At 36.7% G+C, this 14203-nt stretch overlaps 1 protein-coding gene across 1 annotated transcript in view; it reads left to right on the top strand.

Moving 5' to 3' along the window:
* Window positions 1–14203, top strand: part of HOMER1 (homer scaffold protein 1) — a 134939-nt gene that overhangs the window by 37896 nt on the left and 82840 nt on the right. Inside the window, exon 2 of the mRNA XM_015536535.2 lies at window positions 10581–10737. Coding sequence (XP_015392021.1) covers window positions 10581–10737 — 157 coding nt within the window. The remainder of the gene's footprint in view (window positions 1–10580; window positions 10738–14203) is intronic.

Genomic DNA, 14203 nt, shown 5'->3' with positions numbered 1-14203 from the left:
TCCAAAATAATATCTTTTTAATATGTGATTAATATAAGAATCATTGGAATATTTTACATACTTTTACTTACTAAGTCTTTGCAATCCCTTATGTATTTTGTACTTAGAGCACCTCTCATTTTGGAGGCTAAAATCAGAAATACTTGATCTGAATTTAAATTTCATCGGGGCGCCTGGGTGGCGCAGTCGGTTAAGCGTCCGACTTCAGCCAGGTCACGATCTCGCGGTCCGTGAGTTCGAGCCCCGCGTCAGGCTCTGGGCTGATGGCTCGGAGCCTGGAGCCTGTTTCTGATTCTGTGTCTCCCTCTCTCTCTGCCCCTCCCCCGTTCATGCTCTGTCTCTCTCTGTCCCAAAAAAATAAATAAAAAACGTTGAAAAAAAAAAAAATTTAAATTTCATCAAATGTACGGTTGAAATAGTAGATTCACATACCCAGGTTGTTCCGTATATGCTTAAATGTGTTTAAGTGACTTGGGTATCAAAATCTAAATGAATTCACTTTATCAATTGCATAAGCCGTATTTCAAATATTCAGTACTCATGTGGCTAGTAGCTACTGTATTGGACAGTGAAGCTCTAATTATATTATAGACTTTTGTGTCGCGGTTAAAAATAAATGATCTACATATCTATAAAACATAGCTGATTATTCAGATTTCATAGTGTCAATAAAAATTCTAGAGAAGTGGTGTGAAGTTTTATTGTTTGTTGTGAGCTATTTAAAATATTCAGAATAATACAGGGAATAATGTAACATTCATGCAACTGCTATTCAAATGTAGCAAACATTAACGTTTTGCCACAGTACCTTCAATTCTTTCTCTTCACTCCTGGATTTATTTCTTAGAATAGTTACTTCTTCAGATACTATATGGATTGAGTATCCACTTGGTTAGTTGTAGTAGGTGTACAGGAAAAGTACCTAAGAGTATTGTTGTTCCTTCAAATATCACTGGTATTAGAACTTATATGATCTTCTGGGGCGCCTGGGTGGCTCAGTCAGTTAAGCATCAAACTTCAGGACATGATCTTGCAGTCATGGGTTTGAGCCCTGCTTTAGGCTCTGTGCTGACAGCTCAGAGCTTGGAGCCTGCTTCAAATTCTGTCTCCCTCTCTCTCTGTCCCTCCCCCGCTTGTGCTCTGTCTCTCTCTCAAAAATAAACATTAAAAAATTTTTTTAAATAATATTTTTACATTTTACTCACTTTTAAAGGTTTTAGGAATTGGATGTCTACTAGAAAATTTTTTTAGATTTTTTGGAATGCACCACCTATTTTAACACGAATTAAATTTTCATTAATAAGAGACTTTTTTCCTTCGATTTCCCTTTTGTATATTTTCGGTTTTCACTATTTAGCTTTATTTAGTGGAAATCACCTGGGTAAAGAATAAAGTCTAATAGAGTTGGAAATAACAGTACTAATTTAAAATTTTTATTTTATTTATTTTTGAGAGACAGAGTGCAAGTGGGGAGGGGCAGAGAGCGAAGGAGACAGAATCCAAAGGAGGCTCCAGGCTCTGAGCTGTCAGCACAGAGCCCGACCCAGGGCTCGAACTCACAACCTGTGAGATCATGACCTGAGCCGAAGTTGGATGCTTAACCAACTGAGCGACCCAGGCACCCCGCCTTTTTAAAAAATTTTTTTTTCATTTATTTATTTTTGAGAGACAGAGATTAAAATTTTTTTCATTTCTTTATTTTTGAGAGACAGAGAGACAATACTAATTTTAAATATAATGAGTTATCAGGAATACCTCTTTATTTTTAAACATCCAGGATTTTATCTGAAATGGATATGGTTTAAAATGGAGAAGAGGGGGGGCGCGTGGGTGGCTCGGTTGAGCGTCCAACTTCAGCTCTGGTCATTATCTCGTGGTTTGTGAGTTCGAGCCCCGCATTGGGCTCTGTGCTGACAGCTCAGAACCTGGAGCCTGCTTCAGATTCTGTGTCTCCTCCTTCCTCTGCCCCTCCCATGCTCATGCTCTCTCTCTGTCTGTCAGTAATAAATAAATGTTAAGAAAAAAAAATTTTTTTTAATAAAAAATAATAAAATGGAGAAGAGGGGCAGAGATGATGTCACTTGGCGGTTATTTAATAAATAGCATGTCAAGGGGCACCTGGGTGGCTCAGTTAGTTAAGCATCTGACTCTGGATTTCGGCTCAGTTCATGATCTCATGGTTCGTGAGTTCTAGCCCGACATTGGGCTCCGTGCTGACAGACATCAGCTTGGGATCCTCTCTCTCCCTCTCTCTCTGACTTTCCTCTGCTCACTTGCTCGCTCTCTCTCAAAAATAAACTTTAAAAAATTACTTAAATTTTTAAAAAAATAAAAATAATTAGCAAGTCAGGTTCTCTGAGCATTGAATCAATTGATAATTATCATTTGCTAAAAAGTGTACATTGAGTGGGATTGCTTTCCTTTACTATGAATTTTGTTATACCTTTTGATGTTTTAAAAGTAGCTAATGATTAAAGTTCCCAAGGTAAATAAGTACTATAATCTCTTTTAATATCTAGTGCTGTGGCCTAATGAAAGGACTAAGATTGATGAAAACCCCTCTTAAAATGAGGGATGGTATATAAAGAAATAGTATTATTACTAAGTATAATTTCGTAATTTAATCTTAAATTTCAAATGGAAAATTTTAATTTATTTGATGTCATGAAAGTTTCTGACGCTCAATTGTGATGCAAATGATGATTTTTCTAAAAAAAAATCTTTCATTCAAAGGGTCATTTAACCAATTACAAGACCAAGGAACTCTATTTTTAAACATCAAACATTTCTAAGAAATTCTTCCAGAAAAAATGTTTTGTAGTTGTTGGCGTCACATTTTGAATCTGCATACTTGTGGTATAACAATGTCACTTTACAGTTTTGTGTTGGCTAAATAGTAACTTGGAAGTTTTAAAAAACATATGCCTGCTATGTTTTTGGTCCATCACTAGATGGAGTTCTTGTAGTACAACTATGTGTTGGGTAGCCATTAGAATAATCTCTGCTTCCCTCAAAAGAAGCTTGTATTTTTTAAAAGATAACATTCTAAATGTATATGCAGTCAGCTGTTAAACACATAACATGGCAATAGAAGTACCTAATTGGCAATATGCAGTTACAATATTTGAGCAGCATCAAGACAGGTATTGTAGTCAAGATTTTTCTCATGTGGATGTATGGGGAGATGGAGTTAAACCAGTTCCCCGATAATCCCAGTGGGATTACAATTTATATTATTACTTGTGCAAGATAATTCTTTGGAGGAAATTCAGGTGCTTGAGCTCTGACTTGTCTGAAGACATTTTGTGCCACCACCAAGTGGCACTGAAGCTAAGTTCTTCAGGTATTACATCTAAATTCAGTGATCATTGGTGTGTGTTCATTCCCTGTTTGATCCTTGCTCATGTCCTTTTGGCCTTAACAAGTATTATCCAGCTTCTCAAATTCCAAAAACTGAACTGACATAGAATGTTTTTATCTTAGTGTGTTTTTACTTCTAATGGAGGAGAGTATTTTCACCTCACCAAGAAGTAGACATACCTTCAGTCTTGGATTTAGGCATGTTTGGATTTCTGCTTCTCTCCACTTTCTCTCTATTCCTCTTAATGAATAATAGAAATACCTTCATAGCATGTACTGTTGAGTCCATTGAGTTCCAAGCTATTAAAATTTGTCACTTATTCTTTGGTTCTCGGCAGTCTTCATAAGTGGTCCCTAAAACATTCTTTTCTTGGTGTTAATTTTGATGTGTATCTAGATTCCTCCACAATGCCGCTTTAAAAAAGTCTTTTTGGTACCTATACAGAGTTAAACAATTAAGTAATACTTGAAGTTTTGTAAAGACAATCACTAGTTTCCCCTTCATCTGGCTGCATCACCAGAGTCAACTGCTTTTAAAACATCCAGTTGTTATTTCTCTTGGTGGTTTTCTCCCTATCTCTAATATGTGTTATACTGCTATTTCTTAAAAGCTTTGGGTATTAAATTCTTAAAGTAGAAAGTCAGTTGATAGTGAACTTTTGCCATTGTCACATTTCTTCCTCCCACCTGTCTGAATGCAGTTAGTCTTAGGGATTTTTTTATTGATTACCTCTAGAATTTTAAATGACCCCCTCACCCCCACCCAAATCTAACTGGATATGCTGTGGGGTCGTGTTATGAAGTTGATGAATGACCAGTGTATAGCTAGCCAGGAGTTCTGGAAGACCATCAGTCACATTTTATTGGGGGCACTTCATTGTAGGGTTTATTTCATGTAAACCTCTTCAGTGATCATTTATGTAATTTTTTGTTTTTTTACATTTATTTATTTTTGAGACACAGGGAAAGACAGAGCACAAGTTGTGAAGGGGGAGAGTTAGAAGAAGACACAGAATCCGAAGCAGGCTCCCTGGACATGGGGCTTGATCCCATGAACCATGAGATCATGACCTGAGCCAAAGTTGGATGCTTAACCAACTAAGCCACCCAGGCGCCCCTCATTTGTGTAATTTTTAAAGTGAAAATGACTTGCTTGAAACAATTAGGGAACTTATTTTACCACATAAGCCTGGAGGCTAATTCACTGATTCAGTAACAACTCAAGGAAGCAGATTCTTTGTCTTTCCATCTGCTATTCTTAGCAAACAATGTTGGCTTTGTTCTCAGGTTAGTGGCCTCATAGCATTAAAATGACTCCTTTAGGTCCGATGTCACTGCATACACAGTGTTATTTAAAAGAACACCTCTTGTTATGTGTGAATCTCTTTGTGACTGTACCCAGAAGCTTCCAGCAAACATTCCTTGCTTATCTCATTGACCTGAATTGCTTCAGAGGTCCATTCCTAAATGGACTTGTGGTAAGAAGACTGGAATTGCCTTGATTATTCTAGTGAAGCTCACAGTCATGTGAAGGAAGGTTGGAGCACCAGAACAAAATGCAGGGAGATGTTAGGAGGGAGTGCTGAAGAATAGTTGGTGAATAGCCAGCCAACCGTGTTTATAATCAGTGTCAAACTCTCAGTGGAAACTATGATTAACCTTGGGGTTTCTTAAACTTCTACCAGGCTACTTTCTTCTGAAAACTTAATTAGAAAGTCGGGGAATTATTTGAAACCATAACCTTCTTTATATCCCCTTTGCTACAATATTTAATTATATTTACATGTATGAAAAAGAGTATTTGTAAACCAAACCTTAAAAGAAGACTAGGGAGGGGTGCCTGGGTGGCTCAGTGGATTAAGCGTCTGACTTTGGCTCAGGTCATGATCTCACGGTCTGTGAGTTCCAGCCCTGTATTGGGCTCTGTGCTGATAGCTTGGAGCCTGGAGCCTACTTCAGATTCTGTGTCTCCCTCTCTCTCTCTGCCCCTCCCCTGCTCATGCTCTGTCTCTCTCTCAATAACAAATAAACATTAAAACAAAAATTTTAAAAGAAGACTAGGGAGTGTATAATTTCTTTTTCTTCCCTTGAGCTTGGTTGTTAATATTGGACCCATACCTTTGCACTTCCTTGAAACATACATTTATTGCATAATCACATAATGTTTGTAAAAATACAGATTTCAGTAATAATTTTTAAAAAGCATTATCATTGAACTTTTCTAAATCAAAGCTATCCAGATGATGAAAGTTAACTTTTTCCTTTTTTTTCTAGATCTAGAGTTTATATATTTCTTGGCAAGTAGTCTTTATGTTTTGCTTCAGTTTTCGTTGTTTTTTTTTTTTTTTTCTTATTACAGAGATAAGAGTTAAATATACTCATTCTTTATGTCAATTCTAATGTGTTTAAGTAAACCTTGTTTTTAACACAAAACTCTGATTTTACCACATTTTTCTCAGGTCATCTTGTACTTCCATTCTTCCAGTTTTTCATATCCATATTAAGTTTTGGAGTTGATCACTGCATGTAGTACTTTTACCGCATTTTAGCCCAAGATGAAGAACTTCAGAATTGTTCTTGTACCAGCTTCATAGAATTATTTTATGAACCAACTGGAAAATATTCCAGTAAGCTTTTCTTATAATAGGTCATTTGAACTACTCATTGTCCTGATAATTGATGGAAGAAATGCCAAAGTAGATGATTTTCTAGTTTTAAAGTGTGTATGGGTGTGGTGTGTGTATGTGGTTCAATTTTATTCCTCTAAGGCAGTTTAAAGCATTTCATGCCAAAATCTATTTGCTTTAAAATTGACAGATTAATTCCTTAGAAGAGTTCCTTTCAATGTCGTTTAAGAAATAATACTCTAGTCGTTACTAAAGCTTCGATTTTGTATTGTATTTTTTATATATGTTTTCTACTGACAGTAATGTCAGTAAAAATGGCAGAATATCCAGACCAGCTTACAGTGAGATACTTTTACCTCAAAATTTATCTTTTGATTTTCATATTTTGGTTATAAATATAAGTCCTATGACATGTTAACGTGTTACATGGAAAAGAATTTTGGGGCCAGATAATTTTGCCACATGCTGGGTTACTCAGGCCTAAATGGGTTTCTTTACTGCAGGATGTTTTAGAACCTTTAATACATTAATGTACATTATAAGTATTCAGAATGGGACAGAACAGTGTTTGCAGAATTTATTTAAACACGGAACACTCATTTCTAAGACTGTTGTTCCATAGAACGTATTTTGGGAACTATTTGTATCTGATGCAGTTAGTATTTTTGTGAATTGCTGTAAAGGAAGTACTGTGTCTAACCTTTATTGATGAATGCCATCCAGTTTACTTAAAAAAGTATTAACTTTAACACTTGGACACTTGGGTCAGTTAGTTTCAAATGCTTTACGGATCCTTTTAAAAATTAAGAGCTTTAAGATTTCAGGTATGGCTTTTCTCTGCTGCTTCTCAGAGCTTTTCTCTAGAATGAAATACATCCACATGCTTAGTGTTATTGAAATGTATCTTAAACAGACTAGTGTGATACGATCTCTTGATGACTCCCCCAACTTTTTTCTGCTCCGTGGTTTTCTCTACTGTGCTCCAAACTAATATTTTTAAGTTTCCATTCTGACAGTTTTATATGCAAACCCTTATACACATCTGAATTTGGTCAAAACTTCACTCATCCTCTCCCATTTCATTCTTCCTCAAACCCAGACTTCAGTTTCTGTTTCCCAACATGGCTAGTGGCACTATTGACATTTCGGTCTGGTTCTTTCTTGTAGGGGGCTGTTCAGTGCATTGTAGATGATTACCGATGCCCCTGGCTTCTACCACGTAGGTGCCAATAGCAGTCTCCCTCAGTTGGGACAACCAAAAATGTCTCCAGAAATTGTGAAAGGTCCCAATTGGGACAAATCACCCCTGTTTGAGAAACACTGCCCTGCAGCCAATCTGTTGCTTAATTTTACTGATTCTGTTTTCTAAATTTACCTTTAATCCCTCCTCAATCTTCATTCCATTCCCTAACTTCCATTCCTCTTCCTTCCTTCTTTTTTTCCTTCCTTCCTTCCTTCCTTCCTTTCTTCCTTCCTTCCTTCCTTCCTTCCTTCCTTCCTTCCTTCCTTCCTTCCTTCCTTTCAGGTTTTATTTATTTGTTTTTGAGAGAGAGAGAGCACAAACAGGGGAGGGGCAAAGAGAGTGAGGGAGACACAGAATCTGAAGCAGGCTCCAGACTCCAAGCTGTCAGCGCAGAGCCTGATACGGGGTTTGAACCCATGAACCATGACTTCATGACCTGAGCTGAAGTCAGATGCTCAACCGACTAAGCCACCCACGCACCCCATTCGTCTTTATTTCTAGTACTTGAGTTTTTTTCATAAGAGTCTGACTAGCCTTCTTGTGTTCAGTCTTGTTTCCTTCCCATCCACCCCTTCAGTACTGCCAAATGTGTCTTTCTAAAATGTGGAGCTGTTCTCTATTTACAATCTCTGAGTAGTTTCCAGAGGGGACCCACATGAATTGGCTTCTCTCTTTAGCCTCATTCTTCAAAGGCACTCACACTCACTAAGGTTCTTGCTACACCTACCTGTGTACTATTGCCTCTTCCCACTGTTACCTTACTTTGTTTCAAATTCTACTAAGACATCACATTCTCCATGGTAGCTCTCGGTCACTTATTTCCAGAGTCTGTCATGGTGAAGAGCATTTTATTTTTTGACATCTGTCCTCCCTCATCATTTTCAGGGGCAGGGACCATCTTTATCTGTTTTTGGCTTGTAGATATTCAGTAAAGGTGTGAACTATTTATTAGTATGCCTTGATAGATGTAGTAACTTCCTTGTTACTTCTAGGAACTCTGTTCCCTGTGTCAGTAGTGAAATTATTTTCCTAATATTTTTAATCTAGAGTTTGACAAGATTTTGACCAGAAATCTTGAACTGTAATTTTAAGAAATCACCTACTCAGAAGAGAATTGAAGAAAAGCAGTGTACTTGGTTGATACTCAAATTCATAAGGCACACTTGTAAAACAGCTAGTTTAAAGATTTTTATTCACAAGGGAATTGAATTTATGGATTAATTGTGTAGATTAATATAATTATGTGAATTAAAATGTGGAAAGTATTTATAATACTCAAAACACTAGATTTCCGCTGATAGGGATTTGTTGATTGGTCATATAAGATGTGTAAAGGCAATATCATTGTCTTAACTATTTTTGTTTCTTATAAAATACATATATTGCAACACCCTGCACTATTTAGAAATTTACTGCTTGTCAAATGGGGGAGAAGTTGTTAGATAACCCTAGAGTTCCTACTTCCCTTCCCTCCATGCCCTAAATAAATACACTTGTGTGTTTGGGTTTTCCTGTGGATTGGAACTAGTTAGTTACAGTCAGGCTGACCAACTGCACTACACCTAGAACTTTAATTAAAAGGTGAAGAGAAAAAAAAAGCCTCAAGGTTTGTAGGGCTTTTTGGAAGATAACCCAAGTGTAGCCTCACTGAAAAATTGAAGGATTAAAGATAGGGTAAGAGGGAATGAACTAGACCTCTTTCCAATTCAGAAGAGTTCTTCATCCAGGCACAATGCCTTGGGAGGTTGTGAATAATTACTTGTTGAATGAATCTATATGTAATATGAGTTAAGCCAGAAGTGATGACTCTCTGCTTCAGTTTTTAGGGAGTGGCATAAAATGTATCAGTTGCTTCACAACAGATTCTTAGAATAAGAAAAGTTGTTATGGAGGTTTCCAGAAATAAAGCTGGGAGGAGCTAGGTTACCTACAGGGAAGGGGCCTCCCTTTCATATCTGCTCTCCAAGGGCTGAAGAAGATCATAGACGTATGTGACACCTAGCCTATTACTGTTACCTGAAGAGTCGTGTTGCCATGGGCCAGACTTGCCTTGCCTGTTTTCTAACTTCTTCTCTTCCATACTCTCCTTTCTTTACTGGTTAAAATTCTCTTTAGGACCTTATGTAGCTTTAGGAAAGGAAGATGTTGTGTAATTGAAAGAAATGAACTTTATTTAGGCTCAAAGCAAAAAAGCCTGGTAAAGGCTGTTTCCAGAAGAACGTCTACTCAGAACTTGAAAATTTTGCATTCTGATGCTTCTGTTGCATATATATCATCACGTGCTTGTTTTCCAGACTGTAAAATAAGCTAATGATATTTTGGATACACATTTTTTAATAGTTTGGGTTCTTGAAATTATTTTTAAAATCTGTTTAAGGCCCTACTCAGTAAAAGATACTATGGTTGTGAGCTACCTTGTGTTCTGTATACTTTTTAATATAGTAGAGGTCAACTTTTCTTAGTAAGTTTATTCCCTGTTACTGGATTAATCTAGTTTTAAATAGGTGAACATTTTTAACCTAGTGCTTATATAAAGTTCTTGTATTTTAATAGAATATAGTCAGTTCTCATTATTTAGAGTAGTTGTGTTCTATACAGGCATCACGAACACTGAATTATCAAATACTCAAAGATTGCTTCTAGGGGATACAGAGAGTTAGGTTCCTACAAGCCTCCGATCACATTTTCATCAATCAGTCAACACATAAGCTTGTTTTATGTGTGTTTGTATTTAAAGACCCCTCATTTAATATAGACAATTGATTCATTACCATTGAACTCATGGCCAACAGCACTATAATTCATGCCTGAGCATAGCTTATAACATTCTCTCCGTAAGACACATCACAGCCTTCTTGCATCCAAGAATAGACCGTGCTTCAGCACTATGCTTGGGAGCTGTTTTACACAGTGAAAACACCAACAAAAAGCACAGTATTATGAAATGCATGGTGCCAAATAGATCACAAAAAGGACACTTGTTTATAGTATGGGAGCTGAAATAAGGCAGAGTGTTGCCTTGATCAACCTCAGATGGAAGCATGCATGTCAGGCGATTGCATCTTTCCACTACAAAAGACTAAGAAGGTACCTCAAGTACTGATTTTGGAGTTACAAATACATTTTAGCGAGTAGACAGATTCATCACATAATGAGAATGGACTATAATTGTTTTAAAGAAGCTTATGATTGAATACTTACAGTATTCAAATATGGAACAATGTTTCTGTCGTCTTGGGGGATGTGGGAGTTTTGGGGTAAGTGGAGTCATCCTCACAGATTTCATGTTCTCTTGTCCAGTGCAATAAAATGACTGCTTTCAATCTGTCATTTTATTTTCTGCCTGATAGGGAACAACCCATCTTCAGCACTCGAGCTCACGTCTTCCAGATTGACCCAAACACAAAGAAGAACTGGGTACCCACCAGCAAGCATGCAGTTACTGTGTCTTATTTCTATGACAGCACAAGAAATGTGTATAGGATAATCAGTTTAGATGGCTCAAAGGTAAGTTATATTCTCTTTAAATGATCTTGCTCTTTTGCTTTTTATAGTAGAGCATCTTCTGTTTTATTTTGGGGAATTTTCATCTTTATTAAGATACAATATTTCCTTTTGAGTTTTAAAAACTTCACAAAGCCAAAATTGATCATTTTTAGCAACACTTTTTGTCTTTTTATCTTCTAAATTACTTGGATTGGCCACCTTATTTATATTGAGTTACATTCCAAAATATTCTACAAATTTTAGGTTAGTTTATTTGATATATATTCATTGCATATCTATTACATGTCAGGCACTATGCTAGTTGCTAGGAATATAGTGGTAAACAGAATGGACAGTTTCTACACTTTTGGAGCTTACAGTCTAGTGAGGAGCTAGAATTCTTTTCAGATACACTTTTGTAGATTATTCAGTAATTCTAAGTCCCTAAATGGTATGAAGTCTGGTCAATGTCAGCATTAAAGCTGACATCCCTTACTCTGAAGGGAAGTATGTGGACAAGACCTAAGTTTTTATTTTTAGGAGAGGCAAATAGTATAATGTTTAAGAGCATGGACTGCCTGGGTTCATATCTTAGCTCTGCCATCTACTAAGTTTTTGACTTCCGGCAAATTACTTCTCTGAGCCTCATTATTCTTAGTAAGGATTAAATGAGTTAATATCTGCATAGCACTTTGATCATTGTCTTATAGATAGTATGCCTTTCAAAGGGGGGAAAATTCCATTTTTTATCAATGAATTTTGAATAAGAAATACCAAACATCAGATTCTGGATAAAATGTGTATAGAAGGGCAAGGGGTTCATTCTTCTCCTTCACGTTTTTTTTAAAGCCATGAGGCCTTTGAACTTGCAGAAATTTTAGCAGGTCAGCTCAGGATCTAAGAGCACACACTCTAGACCTAGACTCTCTGCTTTGAATTTTTGCTCTACTGCTTCCTAGCCATGTGACCTAGATCGAGCAAGATAGTTCATGTCTTCACACCTTAATTTTCTCATCTGTAAAAAGGAACTAATAAAAATACCTACATCATTACACCATGGGATTCATGTGAAGATTAAGTAATTTATGCAAAAACACGTAAAGGGTGTATAGTAACCACTATAAAAACACTGCTCTTGTTATCGTTGTTAATATTTTTAGGCTATTAGGTATTGCCTAGTGGTTTGGGGAAACAAAAGATAATTTAATGCTCAACTTTCAGTTCATTTTCTCTTGTGCTCACTGCTTATCTCCTTAACTAGATTACAGAACCCCAGGGGCTATTTGCCCCTTATCTTGTACTTAAGTGACTAGTACGTATTTATTAGAATAATTGGTTCTCTTTCATTTTTACTTGGAGGATTTAAAGGACTTGAGAAATACTAATAGTGAATTTCTATAAAACTTCTTTAATGAAGAATAAGTTTGTCATATTTTGTAACTATTTAGTGACATCAACAGATATTAATTGTTGTGATCTCAGCCACTAGAATATTAATTTCTTTCTTTTCCCTGACTGGAACTTTCAGTTCTCTATAATCTGTATTTCCCTCTTGGCCCAAACCACAGATAAGATGGAGTTTTATCAGATGGGAGACTTAAATAGAATAAAGTTCAACTGAAGTATTCCCATGTCCCATGTGATTAAATAACTCTCATGTGTCCTTCCTTCTGAGGCGATAGGAACTGTTGCTTCTGGCCTCCATTCTTGAGTATACTTTGCAGCTTGTAAACATTACACTCTTAAATAGCTCTTGTGAACAAGTTTTTATTTATTTTAACAAAATCTACCCTCTGTAGCAGTTATGATTTCTATCACATGTTCCATTTTCTAGTTAACTTTTTTAAAACTGATGCTGGTAACTACTGCAGTTCCCTGCAGGCAGAGTTGTTTTTGGTAAGCAATAGTGTAAGCAGAGTGGCTTACTTGTGGCTAAATGAGTGTTTTCTCCTCCCCGCCCCACTTCTATTTCTGCACTGCGTGATGAGTTGGAAAGCCCTTAGGTGCCCCTGATTAGAAAATGTCCATTTGTTCTCATTTAATGCCCTTACTGTGCATGTAAAGTTTGCTTAAAGGCTTTCTAATCATGCTGCAGAGACATCAGCATGGCCGAGGGCCAAGATAAGGGCACTACATGATCTGTAATGACACAGCATTTCTACCTGTTTTCCTTGAAAGGATGGGAACTCTGGGATTGAGAGAAAATTTATTTTAAAGAATTAAGATTTTCCTTTCAAGTGGATTCATCTTCAAAAAATTCAAACCATTCTAAGAATTCTAATGAATAATTTTTTTAAGTTTTTTTGGGGGGCAGGATGGAACAGAGAGAGAGAGTGGGGGGAGGGAGAAAATCCCAAGGAGGCTCCCTGCTGTCAGCACAGAGCCTGATGTAGGGCTCAAACCCATGAACCATGAGATCATGACCTGAGCCAAAACAGAGTTGAACACTTAACTGACTAACCCACCCAAGCATCTTATGAATAATGTTTTTTAAGTGTGGGATCGTCTTTCATTTTAAAGTTTTTCTTCAGTGATTAAAGAATCCCTAAACAAGTAATCCCCAAGACAAGTGGAGGCAAGGAAAGGTTCAAAATGGGGATTAAAATGGGACTCTTAACCTTAAAAGCATCAAGAAGTTCATTTGAAAGAGCTGAAAGTGAAGGTCTGTGACCTACAGCAAATGGGTCATTTTTCTTACAGGTTTTCTTACAGGTTTTCTTATAAAACCTATTGCTACCTCACTTTTTGAGAGTTACTGAGATCCCACGTAAAATGCCCTTCTCTCCTTGAAAACACTTAGATCTCAGCTCACAAGCACCCTCCTCTGGGAACATTCAAGGACCGCCAAATCTAACCTAGTACCTGCCAGTCATTGCCTTCTAGACCCTCTCTCTATCAAATGCTGGTCTTACAGGCTTCGGAGCACATAACACTCTGAAATTACATTAGTCAGTTACTTACGTATATGTTAATTGACTGACTGTTCTTGGTTTAGAATGTAATCCACAGTTAACATTACCGTTCAGTGTTACATTTCAACTCTCTAGAATTGTGCTTGACATTTAATAGGTACTCAGCAAAAAAAAAGTTGCATAACCAAATGATTCCATAACCAGATTCCTTACCTTTTGTTATATTTTGTTATTAACCATTTGTTAATATATCCTTTTCCATTGAGTCTTTTCATTTCATGACTACTTGCAATTTAGAGTACTTTGTTAGCCACATTTTACAGAATCTAAAATGACATGCTAGGAAAAGCAGCTTTTGAACTGAAGGGTAAGGAGGTTTGAGTATGAGTATTTAAATTTTGTCACAGGTAAAAATGCTTAATCAAGGGTAAGGGCTCTCATAGAACTACAGATAACACATCTGCTTTTGTGACAGAAAGCAAGGGGCCAGCTACTCTTACTATCTTCTTTAGTAGGACAGGTGTCATACATTTATTATAACTTCATCAATACACTCATACTCATAAGTATTTAAA

The sequence above is a fragment of the Panthera tigris genome, chromosome A1, assembly GCF_018350195.1.
Source record: "Panthera tigris isolate Pti1 chromosome A1, P.tigris_Pti1_mat1.1, whole genome shotgun sequence".
NCBI classification, from domain to species: Eukaryota; Metazoa; Chordata; class Mammalia; order Carnivora; family Felidae; genus Panthera; species Panthera tigris.
The sequence above is the reverse complement of the archived record's forward strand: the minus strand, read 5'-3'. Positions and strand labels throughout refer to the sequence as shown.